The sequence below is a fragment of the Aquarana catesbeiana genome, linkage group LG10 (genome assembly GCF_042186555.1).
Source record: "Aquarana catesbeiana isolate 2022-GZ linkage group LG10, ASM4218655v1, whole genome shotgun sequence".
Lineage (NCBI taxonomy): Eukaryota > Metazoa > Chordata > Amphibia > Anura > Ranidae > Aquarana > Aquarana catesbeiana.
Window position 1 is genome coordinate 74,766,869 of NC_133333.1, and position 22,187 is coordinate 74,789,055.

At 43.3% G+C, this 22,187-nt stretch overlaps 1 protein-coding gene across 2 annotated transcripts in view; it reads right to left on the reverse strand.

Moving 5' to 3' along the window:
* The window catches only part of LOC141110735 (receptor-type tyrosine-protein phosphatase H-like), a 788,595-nt gene that overhangs the window by 154,288 nt on the left and 612,120 nt on the right, over window positions 1-22,187 (reverse strand). For both annotated transcript variants that reach the window (XM_073602293.1, XM_073602291.1), the window contains one exon: window positions 2,431-2,507. In XM_073602293.1, the coding sequence (XP_073458394.1) occupies window positions 2,431-2,507 (77 nt within the window). The remainder of the gene's footprint in view (window positions 1-2,430; window positions 2,508-22,187) is intronic.

Here is a 22,187-nt window from a genome sequence, read left to right on the forward strand (position 1 = left end):
CCTCTACAGGTGGGCGGAGCAAGAAGACAACACAACAGTACAGCCCCGATCACTGCTTCCCACCCTGCACACATCACACAGCTCTCTCCAGCATGAGGATGTCAGAGGATGGATGTCAGTCTTCTTTCCAAACTGTACCTGGCTGTGCTGTAAACCTGCCCTGTACTTTGCAGAGCAGGTTTACTAAAAGAGAAAAACAATTCTTATATATGTTGAGAATATACTGGGACTTTTCAGTTGGTAATGTTCTCTGCTGATCCATCCAGTACTTGTGTATGAGGGGAGGGGATCCAGAGCTTTTCTAACTCCCCCCAGCTGTCCCCCATCCTGAACATAGGACGCTACTGTATGTCCCACTAACAGCCATGTACTTACTGTATGATATGCCTGATATTAGCTGGGTGCAATGAAAAAAAAAATACCTGTCTCTATTAGCCCAGCCTTCTGTCAGTCTGTTCAGCCTTTTCCCTTTTGGCCAACTACCAGTCATCGCCCCGCCCCTCTACCGCTTCAGTAAATGATGATATAGTGGTGATGGAGCACATTATTCATTTGCCCCGCCCCTTGTAAGGAACACAGTTGAATGTATGTGTCTTCCTCTTTGCTCTTCATGTGTGAACATGGCAGTCAGTTCTCCTGATCTCCCTCCCGTGTGACCTGCTTCAATCATTCCCTGCCTCCCCATTACAGCTCAGTGCAAGCACAGGAAATGTGCAGAGCTGCTCTGTCAGCCCAAGATTTTCAGCAAAGATAGAGGAGCCTTCCTGAGGTGTAAGCAACCCCCCATATGAGAGAGTCCCCTGTGTGTCAGAGCCCCCTGTGTGTCAGAGCCCCCCCTGTGTGTCAGAGCCCCCGTGTGTTAAATCCCCCTGTGTGTCAAAGCCCCCCTGTGTGTCAAAGCCCCCCTGTGTGTCAGAGCCCCCTGTGTGTCAGAGCCCCCTGTGTGTCAGAGCCCCATGTGTCAAAACTCCCCTGTGTGTCAGAGCCCCCCTGTGTGTCAGATCTTCTGACCCCCCTCCTCTTCCCCCATTTCCACAATCCTAAATAAGTCTTTTTTTTTTTTTCATTCCTGAGCTATGCATCATTTGCTACTGAGCCCTTGCACTGTAAGTCCTTTTAAGCCATACTCAATAGTCAGCACAGTGAAAGCCACACCCAATTTTTTGCGCACACCACACTTTGTCCTCTAGAGCCAGGGCCCAACTTATGACCCTGCACACAAGCCCACTGCTATTATACAATACCCCTGTTGCCGATACCTGATTGGTCATGCACAACCCTGAGGGGTGGGTCAGCGCAATTTGGTATGTTCACCCTGGGTGCTGGATGACCTAAGCTGTAGACTATATGTGCATTACACCCCTTTAGTAATTTCAGACCAGGTGGGGACAAGGTTTGAAAAGCTTTTCTTAGAAAAGTGCAACATATTACAAAGTCCACATGCAAGAACAGTATTTCTTCCTACATCCCTAATCCTAAATCCGGCTAAGTGCTGCCCAGCATACCTGCAAAGGTAGAGTCCATGTGTAATCAGGGGATCCAAAGTCTTCGGGGTAGAACCCCAGGTGCTAATGACCTTTTACATGACAACAGTTGCAGCAGCAGCAGGCAACATTCTTTCACTCCTCAGGGGTGCTGCTCTATGATTCTTTCCCCTACAGGCTCTCAGTTCTGGAACATTGTCCCTCTCTTATAGTTCAGATGATTGGACCCAAAGAAAAGCAGCCAAAACCAAAGAACTGGGAAAGACATTAACCCTTCCACTTCCGTCCAAGGCTGCACCTAACTGTCTAACTGGCTCCCCGTTGCCCCCCCCCCCCCCCCGGCCAGGAAAACACAATAGTTGAGATCCGTGGTTTCAGGAAAGAAAATGGCACCATCTATGGCCTACCATAGATGCAGCGTCTAAAGCTACACTTCCACTATCTTTTATTTTGATATTCAACAAATTTCATTGTAAATACTTCAAACTCACAAAGCCAAATTGTGGCACATCTCCTCTGAACAAAAAATCACCAGGGTGTAAAGTTTTATTGGCCAAAGAAACATGCAAATTCTCTTTTGCCAAAAAAACCTCTCCCTGCTCCTGGTGATCTTTTTATGTACACTTCACAATGCACGGGCCATGCACTGTACAACCCAGCTCATTGTACATCCATACATTCACAGGAGTTACACCATCAGTGGCTGTGTTTGAAGAGAATTGCCGCAGGAACTGCAAAAATACATCAGTGGAAATTGCAGCGATTGGGGACAAAGCACAGTGAGAGGTAAGGTATGCCTTAATATACTGTTTATTATAATATGATAATATGCTGTCCACACTTGCAGATTATGGTGATAGCTCTCCCACACCAACACATGTTTAATATCACTTTAAGTAGAGCATAACCATAAAAATAATATAAAATAGAACACAAAGATACTTACAGGCATGAAGTTGGCATTGATATAATCAGTAGTGGCTGTTTCATTAATAATGGTCAGTTTGATTCGAGAATGATCATCTGTAAAATAAGAGACAAATATATAAAGTAAATACAGAGAGTATTATTTAGATCACTTTAAAAAAATGAATTGCAAGTGAACGACTATTGCTTGTCTTAGCTTAGGCTATTTAACAAACCTGAGAAAGTATCAACAGCCTTTTGATGTTGAGTTCAAACAGCATGAGTTTGGATTACTGCTTGTTAGCCTTGTCAGCTAAGTTTAAAATCTTTATTTAATTTTTTTTTATATATATATATATTATCTTTTTATTAGTATAAATTATTCACGTTATTCAACATTGTTACATTTTTACAGAATTGGTGTCTCCACCTTTTATTTTAGGTGTAATATTCTACATCAAACATACAACCCCTCATCCCAGACCCCCCCCCCCCAAAAAAAAAAGGAGAAAAAGAAAAAAGAAAATTAAAATTAAGTAAATAAATAAATACCTCCCTGTGTCCTGTGCATGCCTCCCTGTGTCTATTGCAACCTACCTGTGCCAGTCTACATCCTCTCTGTGTCCTGTGCATGCCTTCGTGTGCCGATCTGCAGCCTCTGCGTGCCGATCTGCAGCCACCATTGCCATCATTGCGCCGATCAGCGTGTCATAAAAACATACGGTGGCCATTCCAGTGTTCAAAAGCTCATCCTCATACCACGGACGAGGATGAGAGGATGTCCGTGATAGGCTGAACACTGACTGCTGGGAAATTGAGTGTTCTGTCTATCACAGACGAGGAGAATGCGCGGCTTTTGAACACTGGAATGGCCGCCATATGTTTTTATGACACGCTGGCCACCGTCTGTCTGCATGACACGCTGATCAGGTAGGCAGACGGTGGTGGCTCGAGTATAAGCCGAAGGGGGCACTTTCAGCCTAAAAAAAAGGGCTGAAAATCTCAGCTTATACTCGAGTATATATACGGTATGTTAATTTTGGCAAAATAATAATTTTTAAAGCATTTATCCTCCCTAACCATGAGAGGGGTTTATGTCTCAGGTAGTTGAGTTGATCTTTAACCTTATTCAGTATAGGGATATAGTTAGCCGTATATAACGTTGACAATGATGCTGTCAGTTTTACACCTAAGTTTCCAAGCTCCTCTTTATGCCATACGAAAAGGAATGTAGGTTGAATTGCCTGCTGTTCCTCTTTTGAAGTAGTTATATTTAAAAACTCTGACTTTGATGTATTAATTTTAAAATTTGGCATTTTCCCATATCTACTCAATTCCTTTAATACAATTGGTATTGTTATCCTAAGGTTGGAGACATAAAATAGTACATCATCTGTGTATGCAGCTACCTTATTCTCCCTATCTCTTATGCCCCGTACACACGGTCGGATTTTCCGATGGAAAATGTCCGATCGGAGTGTGTTGTCGGAAATTCCGACCGTGTGTGGGCTCCATCGGACATTTTCCATCGGATTTTCCGAAACACAAAGTTGGAGAGCAGGAGATAAAATTTTCCGACAACAAAATTCGATCGCGTCAATTCCGACCGTGTGTGGCCTGTTCCGACGCACAAAGTGCCACGCATGCTCAGAAGAAATTTCAACACGGAACAGCTCGGTCAGGTAAAATTAGCGTTCGCAATGGATACAGCACTTTCGTCACGCTGTAATGTTAAAAATGGTTTAATACAGCGCACTCTCTTCTTCTTTATAATGTGACAAGAATTAAGTAGTTTTGCTGCTCATATTCACACACACTTCTCACAAACTTATTTTTGTGTTTTTTTCTTGGGATTCTCGGAATATATTGTTATTTGTCACATCTGACAGAATTTTTTTTTTTTTTTTTTTTTTTTTTGTGATTTCAAGCCATTTTTGGTTTAGATTTTATGTTTGTATTTTTTCCAAGCCTGATCTTTGTTTAATGTTATTTTTAGTTTTACTCCAGACTATTTTTGTGTGTGTTTTGTGTGTCAAGTTCCCACAACACCATTGATCTTTTATTATTTAATCTCAAGGAGATTGTTTGGTGTTGGTGTCCATTGTTAATTTCACATTGTAGTTTTGAAATGTACCTGCCTCCTCACAAACAAACTGTCCTTTTTGAAGTCAAACACACATAGGCAAGTATAATTCAAACCAAAATTCCTTTATTAAGGGCTCAGAACCAAATAAAGAGGGAGGCAACACTGGATAATCAGGAGAAATTAGCTAAGCCTGGGACCCCCAGGGCAGACATCAATTCTTGAACATCAAAATTGGTGGCCTGAGGAGTCCATATGTAAGGGAGGGCAGTCTGGTCCAGAAGTCGCAGAGATCCGGAAAGCAGCAGATGACATCTGTGTCCCCAGGCTGTGATACCACAAGAGGCTGCATCTTTTGGCCGACCAGACTGGATCCAGGGTCCTCACTTTCTGGTCTTCCTTCCACGCTTCATTCCGGGCTGTGGCTGTGCTGTTGGAGATGTGGCAGGAGGAGGAGAAGGACCTGGAGGAGGAGGAGGACTGGGAGGACCTGGAGGAGAAGGAGGAGGAGGAGGAGGAGGACCTGCAGGAGGAGGAGGAGGACCATCTGTGAGTTCGCAAAGGTGTGTCTGAGATGTAATTTGGCCCCTCATACCTTTATTAAGAGCCTCCAATATGAGCGACTCACACATGAGTTGTTGTCCCTCCTCCATCCTCTTCATTTTAGAGGCAATGAGGGCAGCAATGTCCTCCTCCAGGGTGTGTGGTGCTCCCAGGACCTCTGTAGCCCTCCAAAAGAGTCCTATGGCAGCCTCCTCTAGGGCACTCCTCCTCCTGCCACTTTTTCTTTCCAGGAGGAGTGGAGGGACCGGCATATCAGGCAGGCGGCTCGGTCTGGCCACCTCCTGGCTGCGACTTCCCTGTGTATGAAAAAGGGACATGGTTTTAGTTTTTGCATCATCAATCACAATCATAAATTAGTGCTCCAAACTAACATCTAGTTAACATCATTGATTGGACAGCCAGCAATATTTAGAGGAATGCTATACCTGGTTCAAGCTGGGCTCCTCCACATGTTGCTGTCTGGAAGGCCCAGGTTGGGCGTCAGAAGCCTCAGCTGGGGGGGAAGGAGGCGTGGAAGGAAGACTGGAGAGGGATGACCTGGGTTCAGTATGGCCTGCCAGAAAATGCAGCCTGTCATAGTACCACATCCTGGGGACATAGATGTCATCTGCTGCTCCGGATCTCTGCGAATCCTGGACTTTCTGGCGCTCCCTTACATATATGCTCCTCAGGCCACCAATTAGGATCTTCAAATATGTGATGTCTGCCGTGGGGATCACCTGCTTCACTATTTCCAACAAATGATCCAGCGCTGCCTTCCTCTTTGTTTGCTTCTTGTAATGTGGGTGGTTGATCTCCCACAGACATGGCAGCTCCTTTAACATATCAATGAATATTGACTTGAAGTCATTATCTTTTAATAAGATATCCATGTTCACTGCAAGACACAACACAAGACAAAGCCTAATGTCAGACAAAACTCTCCTAATCTGGTTACAATATAGGCCTCAATATAGAAGCATTATAGGCACAAGTTTGTCTCTTACCTTCGTTCTTACGATCGGCGCGTCCAATGCTCCTTCGTCCGCTCACAGATCGTACGTACTACGCACGCGTGTTATGCTTTATACACACTGCGCATGCGTGTAACTCCGCCCGCCCGACGTTCTTTCTAGTCTATTCCCCGCCCCTTTTCGTTCGGCGCAGTGGGTGAAGAGCACATGGCGGAGTTAGAGCAGGTGCGTGCTAATTCTAGCAATGAGGAGGAGGAGGAAAGCCCGGATCCGGAAATGTCCCGATTCAGAAGGAGACGATTTAAGGTGACAAAAATGTCCTTTGGGGAGATGTTGGAGATGGTGGACATCATGAAGAAGGCCGACTATGACGGCAAGTATGGGCCTTACCCCCACCCCAACATCAGAAAGGCCAAAATCATTGCTAAAGTGATCAAAAGTCTGCACAGAAACTTCGGGGTATGACGATCGAAAGATCAGCTCAGGAAGCGGTGGTCGGACCTAAAATTAAGAGAGCCCGAGCAGTACCGAAAGATCCGGAGAGTGCTGCAAAAAAGTAAGTAGTTGTGCTGTGTTCCTATTATTTTTGTCTTTATTACGTTCGTGCTGCTCCATATGCTTATCTTAATTGTACAGTTTAAACTGTCAATTTTAATGTTCATGGGCCCATTATTCGTTCGTCTACAAAAAAATTTTTTCACCCTCTAAAACAACATTGTTTCTGCCATATGCATTTGCCCACATTTTTTAGGGCCTACTTGGATGAAAAATATTTGGTTGTGTAGATGGGTTTGTTACTAGAATGAAATGCTAACTAGATTCTGTGTAAGGAGAGGACACTCAGCAGCTGTTTTCACATCTGGACAATGGAGCACTAGTGTGGGACACAAGAACACCCTTTTTATTAGGGGGCCCACACAGGTGCTCCAGTGTATCCTATAGGGGGGTCTCCATCTGTGAAGCTTGTACTAAACAGGTAAAGTATTGCAGGTTGGCAAAGGACAATAAAAAAGCGACATCTTGGAACTCTGCTAAAATAGACAATTGTACCCCACTTCCAAGCAATGTTTCCTATTTATAGTTCTGCCATCAAATCACTGTGTGCTAATTATACCATTTTTGTTTTACATAGGGGAGAGAAGACTCGGAGGACACCCCTCTTCCGAGGAGAACAGAGACCCCCCACCTCGGGAAGAAGGGGAAATACCCCCAACCCAAGTGGAGCAGGAGGAGGAAGAAGATGTGGTTGAAATTGCCACCACAACAGGTGAGTGTCTGCGACCACAGGCTCAGGTAAGAGATGGATGCTGGCAGATTTTTGATACCTGTTTGTGTTTGGTTTCTCTCTTTTTAGGTGATCGAGATCCTTTTACATCCAAAAGTGCCCAGATGCTGATCGGGGAGATCATGGGGTGTAATTTGGAATTGGAGAACCTAAAGACAAAAATCAATGATGTGATTAAAAGAAATAATAACATCATTGATGTTTTGGGGCGAATTTAATACCCCACAAAATCACTTTTGGTTTTGTGTGGTACAATGTTCTAAATTTTTTGGTAATGTTTAGAAAAGCCAAATTTGGAGGATGCACACAGTGTGCAAACATGTGCTATCTGCCATCACAGGAGATCAAGGGACGCGTTTTGGGGGTGCAACCCCTTTCTCAATAATAAAGTAGCGGTGGGGAAGGGCTTGCTCCCCCAAAACACGTCCCTTGATCCCCCGTGACGGCAGGTCGCACATGTTGACATTCGTAAATTGGTGTGCATCTTCCAAATTTGACTTTTCAAGGGGTGATTTGACCCCATCTGAACGCAATATCAAACACAGTTCCTAAATACTCATGTCTGATATTGCCTTCAGGTTTTACCATATGTGAACTTTGTAAGTTCAAGTTTTTGGTCTTTCTTGTTGGTTTTACACAGGCCTGTTTTATCGTAAATGGACATTTCTATTTTTGATAATGCCACCCCAAAAATTGTTATACAACAAACATGTTGGTTTGTTCTAAAAACCGTTTCTAAATGCACATGTGATTGTGCAGGTATTAAAAAGTTTGTTAATCAAGAATGTGTGGATTATTGTCTCAACGCGACAACATTTTGTGGTGATGTAATTGCTGTTTTCGTAAAAAAAGGTGGTTATTTCCTAAGGCCAAATCCTCTTTGCACTACAAGAGCATTTTCATTGCAGTTTCAAGAGCACTTGTAGTATAAAAAGTGTATACGCCTTTAGTAAATAACAGCCAACAGTGCTTTGTATAAGGTTACACAATCACGCCATTTTCAGGACTCCACACATTGCTGTCAGGGTCAGCTAAAACAAACACAAGCAGTAAATGTCCACAAAGAATTTCTTTTTTTTTTTTTATTGGAAAAAGGCTTCACAAATTTGAAGGCATATTGATGGCCCCCCTACCCGCAAAGAACTCCAGGTATCGTAATCGGACATCACGGGCACTCAGGGAGAGCAAGCCAGGACGACCGCTTTCAAGCGCCGTCAGTGTTTCAGGTATCACTCCGGCCTCAGGCCCAACTGAGCCAGCATAGTTGGCCGAATGTTTCCTTAAAAAGTTATGGAGAATACAGCACACCAGTATAATATGGCTCAGTTTATACTCCGCCATATGGATAGGTGTCAGAAATAGGCGGAACCAGCTGGCCAGGATTCCAAATGTGTTCTCCACCACTCTTCGGGCTTTGGCCAGCCGGTAATTAAAAACCCTCTGTTCCGGGGTGAGGGTCCTCATTGGGAATGGCTGCATCAGGTGGTCCCCCAGCGCAAACGCTTCATCAGCAACGAACACGAATGGGAGTCCTTCCACATTGTCCTCTGGAGCTGGCAAGTCCAAGCTGCCATTCTGGAGACGCCTGTAGAACTCCGTCTGGGCGATGACTCCACCATCGGACATCCGGCCATTCTTCCCCACGTCCACATACAAGAAGTCGTAATTAGCCGACACCACCGCCAACATCACAATACTATTGAACCCCTTATAGTTGAAATAGTACGACCCCAAGTTGGTTGGTGGGATGATGTGGACATGTTTCCCATCAATTGCCCCTCCGCAGTTAGGAAAGTCCCACCGCTGGGCAAAGTGGGAGGCCACAGTCTGCCATTCCTGTGGCGTGGAAGGAAACTGTTGAGGAAAACAAAAATAAATTAATATTTTTGCACAGAAACATGGCAAGCAGATTAGGCACAAACATTCTGGGGCAACCTCCAGATAGCATTTATTAAGGGGAATTTAACAACACCAAAGTCTAAGGTACACCTATCATATTCCCCCTCCCCCCCTCTCAGGGGCCATTTCGAACATTATGGGGGGTGTGGAAATCTTGGACAGGTAACCCTCTTCACTTCATTGAGAGATGAATGCCTAAATACAGGGTATTACTTGGAACAGCCCCTCACTTACACAATTGGCAGCCCACTGGACAGGTAAGAAGTGTCATAATACAAAGATATAAATACACACTGTACACATTTGAGCACATTTGAACATTCTGCTATTACCTGACTCAAGATAATAATAGTATCTTAAAAATTCAAACAGTACCATTGGAAAGTATACAGGCAGGCCCTTGCACTACATGCTTTGGGGAATTCATCCATAAATCAGAGCACAAAAGAGATGGGTATAGTGTGTATGGGTTTGGCAAAGTCAGCAGATAGATGATTGAGGATAGATAGAGAATTGGGATCAGCTGACTTAGCAGTTGGGGGGAGGGAGGGTTACTAAAAATGATTTGGGGACACCACAAAAAATAAGCCTCTGCCACTCTGCCAGAATTTAAAGCTAAAATAACATTTATAAACATTTTAGGGGGTGTTTGGGGTAAAGCACTACTATGGAGCTGAAAAAATACATTGTTAAGTGACTACATGAGGTGAATATAGCGCCAGGAGAGACCATGCTGGGGAGGTTATTGAAGGCCAATCTGTATGAAGGACCTAAAAAAATAATGACATAAAAATCCAGCATGCATGAGGACAAAGGGGACATTCACAGCAGATTCCAATCATGGTAATTAGGGAACGAGGAAAGAAATACAATATATTATCAAACATTAAATACAAAAAAATGTGATATTAAAGGATAAAAATCTTACCTTCATATACTCCTTCTGCAGGACCTGGATGATGGCAGAACAGGTCTCTGGGATAATGATACCCAGAGCCTGGGGGGAGGTGCCTGTCGAGAACTTCAAGTCCTGCAGGCTTCTCCCTGTCGCCAAGTACCGCAGGGTAGCGACTAGCCTCTGCTCCGCAGTGATGGCTTGCCTCATGCAGGTATCCTGCCTGCTAATATAAGGGGTCAGCGAAGTCAACAGACGGTGAAACACGGGGTCCGTCATCCTGAGAAAGTTCCTGAAATCATCAGGATTATTCTAATGGATCTCACGGAGCAAAGGCATATGAGAGAACTGGTCACGCTGAAGCAACCAATTCTTGGTCCATGAACTCCTCCCCACCCTGTTCATGGACTGGACTTGTGTCAAGGTCAGGACCCCAACACCAAGCCCCCGCACAGCACGAAATCTACGAGGAGTACGCATACGCAACATGGCTAGAATACGGTCGGCTGCTCAGAACGAAGTAACAGAACGCACTGAAGAACAGCAAGGCCTGTGAAGAGCGACCTGAAAAACAACAACGAGCGGACAAGATCGCACAGAGAACTCCAATACGAACTGACTGCACGTACTGAAGAGCAGATACAAACCCACAAGCACAAACTGAACGGCAGAAAACGATCTGAAAGCCACGAGTCTGAAAAAGCGCGAATCGTTTCTCACCAAACTTTTACTAACACGAGATTAGCAAAAGGAGCCCAAAGGGTGCCGCGCTTAGTTCTGAACTGGCCTTTTATAGTCTCGCCGTACGTGCTTGACGTCACCTCGTTGTTGGCGATCGGAAATTCCGACAACTTTGTGCGGCAGTGTGTACGCAAAACAAGTTTGAGCCAACATCCGTCGGAAAAAATCCTAGGATTTTGTTGTCGGAATGTCCGAACAAAGTCCGACCGTGTGTACGGGGCATAACTCTCACGCCTCTTATGTCAGTATTTTCCTGAATCGCAGCTAGCAAGGGTTCCAGTGCCAGTACGAATAGCATTGGTAAAAGGGGGCAGCCCTGTCTTGTACCATTAAACAGTTGATATGTTGATATACAGTGCCTTGAAAAAGTATTCATACCCCTTGTAATTTTTACACATTTTGTCATGTTACAACCAAAAACGTAAATGTATTTTCTTGGGATTTTATGTGATAGACTAACACAAAGTGGAACATAATTGTGAAGCGGAAGGAAAATGGTTTGATGCCCAGATGATTGGTTTTCTAATTTTTTTACAGATAAATATCTGAAAAGTGTGGCATGCATTTGTATTCAGCCCCATTTACTCTTACACCCCTGACTAAAAACTGGTGCAATTGCCTTCAGAAATCACCTAATTAGTAAATATAGTCTACCTATATGTAATTTAATCTCAATACAGCTGTTTTGTGAAGCCCTCAGAGGTTTTTTAGAAAACCTTAGTGAATAAACAGCATCATGAAGGCCAAGGAACACACTAGACAGGTCAGGGATAAAGTTGTGTTGAAGTTTAAAGCAGGGTTAGGTTATAAAAAAAACCTAAGCTTTGAACATATCACGGAGCACTGTTCAATCCATCATCCAAAAATGTAAAGAGTATGGCACAACTGCAAACATACCAAGACATGGCCGTCCACCTAAACTAACAGGCTGGGCAAGGAGAGCATTATTCAGAGAAGCAGCCAAGAGGCCCATGGTAACCTTGGAGGAGCTGCAGAGATTCACAGCTCAGGTGGGAGAATCTGTCCATAGGACAACTATTAGTCATGCACTTCACATATCTTGCCTTAATGGAAGAGTGGCAAGAAGAAAGCCATTGTTGAAAGAAAGCCATAAGAAGTCCTGTTTGCATTTTGCGAGAAACCATGTCGAAGAAGGTGCTCTGGTCAGATGAGACCAAAATTTAACTTTTTGGCCTAAAGCAAAACGCTATGTGTGGCAGAAAACTAACACTGCACATCACCCTGAACACACCATCCTCACCATGAAACATGGTGGTGGCAGCATCATGTTGTGGAGATGGTTTTCTTTAGCAGGGACAGTCAAGCTAGTCAGAGTTGATGGGAAGATGGATGAGGCCAAATACAGGGCAATCTTAGAAGAAAACCTGTTATGTCTCGTACACAGGATTGGACTTTCCGCCAACAAAACCGTGGAATTTTGTCCGAAGGGCGTTGGCTCAAACTTGTCTTGCATACACATGGTCATATAAAAAAGGCAGTACAGCGCATTAATTAAGCAAAACTAAAAGGTCCAATATAAATAGGATGCAGGCAAAATCCAGTGATTCCTCCAGTGACACTAGTGACATGAGAAAATAGCAGGGTGACTGTGGTGACAAACATGGACCTCCACCTTCAGTGATACTGGCCGCTCACCTCAATAGATGGACCCCTGAGTGAATCAGTCAGGTCAAAACGGCTGTTCCCTCACAGGGATAATAACAGGAGGAGATATGTGCACGGTCAGGCAGCAACAGCAGCTTCAATAGCGGACACACAGGCAGTATTCACATGTAAAAAATGGAAAGAATCTAGTGCTCTCTGAATAAAACTCAAGATGCTTTATTAAAATAAGCGAATACACTCACATTATGATGCACTGTACCCCAGTGCGAAGGATGAAAGCGTGGATACAATGGATGTCCCATGCAGGATGGACGAGCGGAGCGCGGGTGACGTCACGATCAGGACACGTACACAATGCCGTACGCGTTACGTCCTTAGAAGTGGGCGGGACTTCCTCAGCGGCAACGGCTGAGCGTGATGACACCCATTTAAGTATATGTCCGCTCCTCCCAGGCAGCCAATCAGCATAAGTGTATACTTATCACTAAGGCAACCAAGGTCAAAGTGCTTAAAAACCAGGAAATGACAATGTCCATGGAATAACCATGGAGACTGTTGATAAAAAGGCTATCGATGGATAACCTATATTTAGTGTACTAAAAAAAAACATTTCTCTAGAACTTTAGACGTATGAAATAGTAACATAGAGAACAAATATAAAATATAGATAAATGTAAAGATATAAAAACGACGTAAGCCCCGCACATCCGCTCATCATCCTGGGTCATCCAATAACATAATCATGGATCCATATATAAAAAAACACATATTAAACTTAAGATAAGGAATACAGGGAGCAGTCGCTAGCGATCAGAGATAAAGCAGTTAACGTCAAACTCAACGTTCAAGCCCCCTGGGACAAGAACCTTAGTCTCGTGAATCCAATGGGATTCTCTACGGCTAAGTTGGCGTAGAAAATTCCCCCCCTCCAATGTTTATTAACTCTCTCAATACCCCAGAAGCTCAAACCTCTGGGGTTTTGATTGTGTACCAATTTAAAGTGCTTTGAAACATTATGTGTTTTTATGCCTTTCTTAATGTTGTTAACATGTTCCCCTAAACGAACATGTAAGGGGCGGGATGTCCTGCCAATGTATTGTAGGCCACACTCACACTGTAGCATATAGACAACCCCGATTGTGGTGCACGTGATGAGTTGGTCTATTTTGTATTCTTTGCCTGTGGAGGTGGCCCTGAAACGTTTGCGTTTTTTATTATTGCACTTAGAGTGCCTGCATGCTGTGCACCGCCCACAGGCATAAAATCCTGAGAGAAAGGAAAATAATCTGCTTTCTGATTGTATGGGGGGATCCACCACACCTGGGGCTAGACGATCTCGTAGGGATGGGGCTTTTTTGTAAATGAACATGGGACGGGGAGGTAGCAGGGGACCCAGCACATGATCCTGTTTGAGAATAGACCAATTCTTCGAAACAAGTTTTTCAAATTGTTTGTGCTGAATATTATAATTCAGCACCATTTTGAAATTAGAGACATCTGAACTAGTGTTTTTGACCCTATCAGAGATCAGGGAAGCTCTGTCCATAGCCAGAACCTTCTCAACCTCGCTGTTTAATGTGTGTATATCATATCCTTTTTCTACAAACCTTGATGAAAGTAAGGCAGATTGGGAAATGAAATCACTATCTTGTGTACAATTTCGTCTAAGTCTGACGAATTGTCCCCTGGGAATGTTGCAGAGCCATGATTTATGATGACAACTTCCCAGGGGAATGTATGAATTACGGTCTGTGGGTTTAAGATAATTGCATAATCTGAACCCTTCATTATCCTTCCAGATCTCAAGGTCAAGGAACACTATTTTTTCTTTGCTAAAATTCCAGGACAGCTGAATGTTCTTAGTGTTATTGTCAAGTTTCTGGACGAAGGAATCCAAGCTGGGCTGATCCCCTTCCCAGATCATGATAAGGTCGTCTATGTACCTTTTGTAGCACACTAGTTCCGGGGGGCGATGCTTGAACACTACGTCTTCCTCCCAGTGGGCCATGAAAAGATTGGCCACACTGGGAGCAAAACGAGCGCCCATCACAACGCCCCTTTTCTGAAGGAAAAATTGGCGATTAAACCAAAAATAGTTCTTGGCTAGACAAAAAGACAAACCTTTCAATAAAAACTTTTTGTGTTTCTCAGGGAGGTCAGAAAACATAGACAAGGCCCATTGGACAGAAGATAGAGCATCCTCATGTCCAATTATGGTGTAAAGGGACCCTACGTCAGCTGTGACCAAAATACTGGAGGGGGAGCATCTAACAGATTCGATGATTTGAATAATATGTTTTGTGTCTTTAAGGAAGGCATCCGTTTTGAAAACTAAGGGCTGGAGGAAATAGTCAATATATTGACCTAACCTGGAGGATATAGAGTCAATACCATTTACTATGGGCCTCCCAGGGGGATTATTAATATCCTTATGGATTTTTGGGAGGCAGTAAATGATAGGGGTTCTACAAAAGAGGGGATCCAAGTAGGAAGCCTCCTTCTTATTAAGAATATTCTCCTTTTTACCCTCCTCTATTAGCCAATGGAGCTCATCCTTATAGGCCAACATAGGGTCCTTGTTCAGAATTTGGTAAGTGTCACGGTCTTCCAATAACCTATGGAGTTCTTCCAAATATTTGGACTTATCTAAAATCACCAAACCACCTCCTTTATCCGCTGGGCGGATGATGATATCATTCCTTGTTTCCAGGGATTTTATACCTTGCCTGATGGGTAATGGGTCAACTGCCTTTCTAACTCTCATTTTATCCAGATCATTAAATAACATGTTCTTGAATACTTCAAGATACTTGTTATCGGCATTGAGAGGATTGAAAGTGGATTTGTTGCGTAAATTGGAGTGATAACCTCCTGCAGTAGTGGCTGGTCTACTAGAATTAGACAAAAAATATTTTTTCATATTAAGATGTCTAACAAATTTATGGATATTAACATAAGTGTCAAATTTGTTCAAGTTTTGAACGGGAGCAAACTTCAGCCCTCTGTCTAGGACTTGAACTTCACTTTCGCTCAAAACGACACTACTTAGGTTGTAAATCCCTGTTCCTAATGGGGTTTTTTCTTTTTGTAATCGCCTACCCCCTCTAGTTCCTCTCTCTCTTTTCTTTTTCGAGGTGGGCCTGTTATCTGTGGAGGGGGAGTTTGTGGTCGGTATTTCCACCACTCTCCCGGATTGGGCTGGTAGGACTGCGACCCTCTCCCCGGTCCACTCTGGGCCCCTAAAAAATCCCCTCCTTCATTACTACCCTGCTGCAATGGAGCAAACCTATTATGTAGGGGTAATTGACCCCCATATGCATAGTAGGGTGGATCTCTTTTCCCATCATTATTATGATAAGGATATGGATCTTGTTTCTGATTATCCCATCCCCGAGATGACCCATAATCCTGCTGGTAGTATGGGTGGTCAAAATTATCTCTACCTGGGGTATTTGGGGGGCCCTTTCCTCTGCCTCCACCTCTCCTGGGATTCCCTCTATTTCCCCGACCCCCTCTATTGGGAGGGGCAGGTGAGGGATAACCATGAGATTTGGATGCAGCAGGAGGTGGGGCTGATGTACTGATAGAATCATTCTGTGGGATATGGGTATTAGTCCCGGGTGGATTGGGAGGGGGAGAAGCCTGCCATTTGAATATGTTCCCACTCCTAAAATCATCCGAGTCTCTCATATATTTTTTCTTTTTCTTATTTTGAACCTCAAGGTCCCATTTAGTCAGTTTATTACCAAGATCAGTAGATAACCTAAGGAACTCTTCACTGTTTTTAAAAGGTTCAATGGCATTCCTAATGTGCCGAATTTGCGATTCAAGGAATTCCATTTTCCTCTCTTTACGTGATAATAATAGCTCTAATAATTCGGAACCCTTTTTGATGAAGAAATCTCTCCATTCAATCATAGATGCCTCATCTAAGAGGCCGTCATTTGGTGGGATATCCCACCTAAGCCTCCTAGGAACAAGATTAGAGGAGAGATATTGTTTAAATGAGGCAATATCCCACCAAGTTTTCACCTTCTTCTCAAAAATGTGATTAAATTTTTTAAAAGAAGAGGTCAGGTCATTACTTTGTTCTGATATGGGAGTATGCGAAAAGACCTCATCCAATTTAATTTCTTGTTTTTCTAGATAATAAAATACATCCATGGTTGCAGCTGAAATTGTGATAAATTAAAATAGACAAGTGTAAATGAAATCAACCAGCGCAGACCACAAACCCTAACCAAAAGCAGCTGTGATACTGAGGGTAAATTTATCAAATCCCATAAAGATGCATATAAAAAAGGCAGTACAGTGCATTAATTAAAATAAACAAAACTAAAAAGTCCAATATAAATAGGATGCAGGCAAAATCCAGTGATTCCTCCAGTGACACTAGTGACATTAGAAAATAGCAGGGTGACTGTGGTGAAAAACATGGACCTCCACCTTCGGCGATACTGGCCGCTCACCTCAATAGATGGACCCCTGAGTGAATCAGTCAGGTCAAAACGGCTGTTCCCTCACAGGGATAATAACAGGAGGAGATATGTGCACGGTCAGGCAGCAACAGCAGCTTCAATAGCGGACACACAGGCAGTATTCACATGTAAAAAATGGAAAGAATACACATGGTCACACAAATGTTGACCAACAATTATGAACATAGTGACCTACTAGACGTACTACGTGGTTTTTCAGCTTTTTTGCGCCACCCTTTGGGCTTCTTCTGCTAATTTCGTGTTAGTAGAAGTTTGGTGAGTGTTTATTCGCGCTTTTCTTTTCGCGTTTTTCATTTAGCACTTTTCAGTTCGCACTTTTAATTTCGTTGTTTTCAGTTCATTTCTGAATGGCCGTTCGTCAATCAGACATGTTGCGGAATCGGAGGAGATAACGTGTTATTTATTATTGGCCTTGGAGTTATTGCTTCGACATTATTTTTTTGGTTGAATAATGATTTGATTTGGTATATTTTCTAAGTTTTTGAATGCATTGAATGCACTTTTTTTGTTAAGTTCTAGCATGTCTAATTTTATTTTTTTTATTTTTTTAATGCACAATAAAAAATTGTGGAGAATAATACTTGGCTATGTGTTTTACTTCAAATGACAGTTTGGGAGTAGGCAGTTATATTTTAAAAAATACAATGTAAAATTGACAAGGGACACCAACATAGTTGTATCTCTGTTCTTAAAAATTAGGGGATAATGGTGTTGTAGTAACTTGCACAAATAAAAAAAAAAAAAAAAAAAGCATAATAATATTATTCTTGATATCACTAGAAAAAAAAAGCCTTTGAAAATTTGTTTGCAATAACTCCATCGATATCACCAGCAGCATCATTATTATCCCATTAAAGAAGAAGAGAATTGTGCGCTGCATTTGGAGATTTCATAATTTGCCACGTCACGAATGTTCATTCTCCATTACAAACGCTAGTTTACAAGACCGACCGCTTCTGCTTCTGAGCATGCGTGTTTGTACTTTGTATAATAAGTAATTCTGCGCTACCCAAATAGTAAGCAGCTAACACGGCCAATAAGATATAAGCATAGAACAAAAAACAGAATAAGTGTAGCGCTAATATGACAAATAACCATATGTTATATAGTATGAAGACCATTAGGTTCCTCAAATCAGCACATCAAAATGTGTAGGGGGGACATAAAAAGTATATCAATAGATAATAAAGTCCTCAAAGTCCTCAAGAAATGTATCATGTAAAATGTTAGGATGAGAGTCCTCAATATGTATGTGACTTCATATTAAAACATGTCAAAAGTGCAGAAAACATCTGGACTGAAGAAATACCACTACCGACAGTGAGGAGGCTTACCGGAACGTTTGAACCCAACAAAACGTACGTTCAATTGGGTCAAACAAGCTTGAATCCTGAATGGTTGATGGAGTTCAGGATTCAGGATTCAAGCTTGTTTGACCCAATTGAACGTACGTTTTGTTGGGTTCAAACGTTCCGGTAAGCCTCCTCACTGTCGATAGTGGTGTTTCTTCAGTCCAGATGTTTTCTGCACTTTTGACATGTTTTAATATGAAGTCACATACATATTGAGGATTCTCATCCTAACATTTTACATGATACATTTCTTGAGGACTTTATTATCTATTGATATACTTTTTATGTCCCCTCTACACATTTTTATGTGCTGATTTGAGGAACCTAATGGTCTTCATACTATATAACATATGGTTATTTGTCATATTAGCGCTACACTTATTCTGTGTTTGTACTTTGGACTTTTGTCTGATGGACTTGAGTACACATGATCGGAAAGTCCAACAACACACATTTTTTGGTGGAAAATTTGAAAATATGCTAGCCAACATTTGTTGGAGGAAAGTCCGACAACAATTGTCCGATGGAGCATAACATGGTCAGATTGTCTGCCAACAACCTCACATCCAGCATTTCCCGTCGGCAAAGTCTGATCTTGTGTACAGGGTTTTAGAGTCTGCAAAAGACTTGAGACTGGGGCGGAGGTTCACCTTCCAGCAGGTCAACGGTCTAAACATACAGCCAGTGCTACAATGGAATGGTTTAGATCAAAGCATATCCATGTGTTAGAATGACCCAGTCAGATCTAAAGTCCAGATCTAAATCCATTTGAGAATCGATGGAAAGACATGAAAATTGCTGTTCACAGACACTCTCCATCCAATCTGACGGAGCTTGAGCTAATTTTCAAAGAGGAATGGGCAAAAATGTCACTCTCTAGATATGCAAAGCTGGTAGAGACATTCCCAAAAAGACATGCAGCTGTAATTGCAGCGAAAGGTGGTTCTAGAAAGTATTGACTCAGGGGGGCTGAACACAAATGCAAACCACACTTTCCAGATATTTATTTGTAAAAAATTTTGAAAACCATTTATCATTTTCCTTTCACTTCACAATTACGTGCCACTTTGTGTTGGTCTATCGCATAAAATCCCCAAAAAATAGATTTACGTTTTTAGTTGTAACATGACAAAATGTGGAAAATTTCAAGGGGTATGAATACTTTTTCAAGGCACTGTAACTTGTTAGCCAGAGCTATTGTATCCTGTACAGGTTTCTGTCAGACCTAGGGACCAAATGATGACAAAAAGCCTTACACACTGGGCCCTAGTGAATTCATCTACTCATTGGGCTGATTTATCCAATGAAATACTGTAGTTAGCATGAAAATAAATATCTCCTAATTTGCAAAGCACAATACAAAAATTGGAAACTACTGTATACTGTATGTATCACCCTCTAGTGTGCTAGAAGTGGTACTGGTTAGGTTTTTGTTAGAGTAGGTAAATTCCAGGCTTGGCTTGCAGCCAAGCCTGTCTGTTTATATGGTCTGAGTTGGGAGTGACTCAGGCAGTGCTGGGTGACTCACAGGCAGCATCACTGAGACCTTTCGAGAACATTCTGGAAAGGAAGGAGGAGAGGGGAGGTAGATATGCCTGGAGTATTCTGAGGAGCCCTAACCAATCCCCAATCTGGATTGGCAGGGGGCAGGCCTCCTTAACCAATTGCCAACCAGCTCATAGCCAAATGACGGCTGCAGGGCGATTGGATAACTCTGGGAGCACGTCATATGATGTGATCCCATAAAACCGCTCCCGCTCGCCCGCATCACAGATCACAGTAAACGGCCGCTGATCGTGGCCGTTTACCATGTGATCGCTCCGTCAAATGACGGAGCGATCACATGTAAACAAACCGGCATCATGTCATGACGCCGATTCCTCTCTCCCCCCTCTCTGTACTGATAGGTACAGAGGGGGGGGGATCGGATGGGAGCAGCGCTGTGGGCTGGATGTGTAGTGCCCACAGTGCTGCTCAGTGACATGTGCAGTCACAGCCATGGATCCATCTATCCATGCGCAGCCATCCCCCCCATGCTCAGCAATATCCAGCACTACTCTGCAATACTCTGCAATTCCCTGTGCAATACTCTGCAATTCCCTGTGCAATACTCTGCAATACTCTGCAATTCCCTGTGCAATACTCTGCAATACTCTGCAATTCCCTGCAATGCTCTGCAATGCCCCGCAAAACCCTGCAATACTCTGCAATGCCCTGCAATACTCTGCAATGCCCCACAATAACCCGCAATACTCTGCAATGCCCCGCAATACTCTGCAATACCCCGCAATACTCTGCAATACCCCGCAATACTCTGCAATACTCCGCAATACTCTGCAATGCCTTGCAATACTCTGCAATACCCTGAAATGCCCTGCAATACCCTGCAATACTCTGCAATACCCTGCAATATCCCGCCATACCCAGCCATACTCTGCCATACCCAGCCATACTCTGCCATACCCAGCCATACTCTGCAATACTCGCTGATACCCAGCCATACTTTGCCATGCTCAGCCATACCCAGCCATGCTCGGCTATACTCAGCCATACTCTGCCATACTCGGCTGTACTCGGCCTCTGTATGTGGCCAGGCTGTGGAAGTCTCACACATGTGGTATCGCCGTACTCAGGAGGGGTAGGAGAATCTATTTTGGGGTGTAATTTTTGGTATGTACATGCTATGTGTTAGAATTATTGTATAAATGGACAACTTTGTGTTAAAAAAAAAATGTGTTTTTAACCACTTCCCGCCCGCCGGCCGTCATACGACATCCTTGACTTTGTGCGGGGATATCTGAATGATGGGTGCAGCTACAGGCATCATTTAGATATCAGCTTTTTCATCCGGCGATTCCCTACACCATGAGAATGATCATAGTGGCTGTTCCACTGCTTGATCGTTCTTATGGGAGGCGAGAGGGGACTCCCCCCCCCCCCTCCCGCCGCCCTCAGGTGCTTCTACTGACTCACCGCTACGATCAAAGCCAGGATCGTTTTTTTTTTTTATTTCAGGCTTCCCAGCATAGAGGTGAGATATGGGGTCTTATTGACCCCATATCTCACTGTAAAGAGGACCTGTCATGCCATATTCCTATTACAAGGGGTGTTTACATTTCTTGTAATAGGAATAAAAGTGATCAGAAAATGTATTTTTTGGAAAAAAGCATCAAACTAAAATAAATAAAGTAAAATGAACAATAAAAAAAAAAAAAAAAAAAAATATTTTCCCCATGCCCCTGTGTGCTCGCATGCAGAAGCGAAGCATCCGTAAGTCCCGCCCACATATGAAAATGGTGTTCAAACCACACATGTGAAAAGGTGGAAAATAAGTATTTGGTCACCTACAAACAAGCAAGATTTCTGGCTCTCACAGACCTGAATCTTCTTCTTTAAGAGGCTCCTATGTCCTCCACTCATTACCTGTATTAATGGCACCTGTTTGAACTTGTTATCAGTATAAAAGACACCTGTCCACAACCTCAAACAGTCACACTCCAAACTCCACTATGGTGAAGACCAAACAGCTGTCGAAGGACACCAGAAACAAAATTGTAGACCTGCACCAGGCTGGGAAGACTGAATCTGCAATAGGCAAGCAGCTTGGTGTGAAGAAGTCAACTGTGGGAGCAATAATTAGAAAATGGAAGACATACAAGACCACTGATAATCTCCCTCGATCTGGGGCTCCAGGCAAGATCTCACCCCGAGGGGTCAAAATGATCACAGGAACGGTGAGCAAAAATCCCAGAACCACACGGGGGGACCTAGTGAATGACCTGCAGAGAGCTGGGACCAACGTAACAAAGGCTACCATCTTTAACACACTACGCGGCAGGGACTCAGATCCCGCAGTGCCAGACGTGTCCCCCTGCTTAAGCCAGTACATGTCCGGGCCCG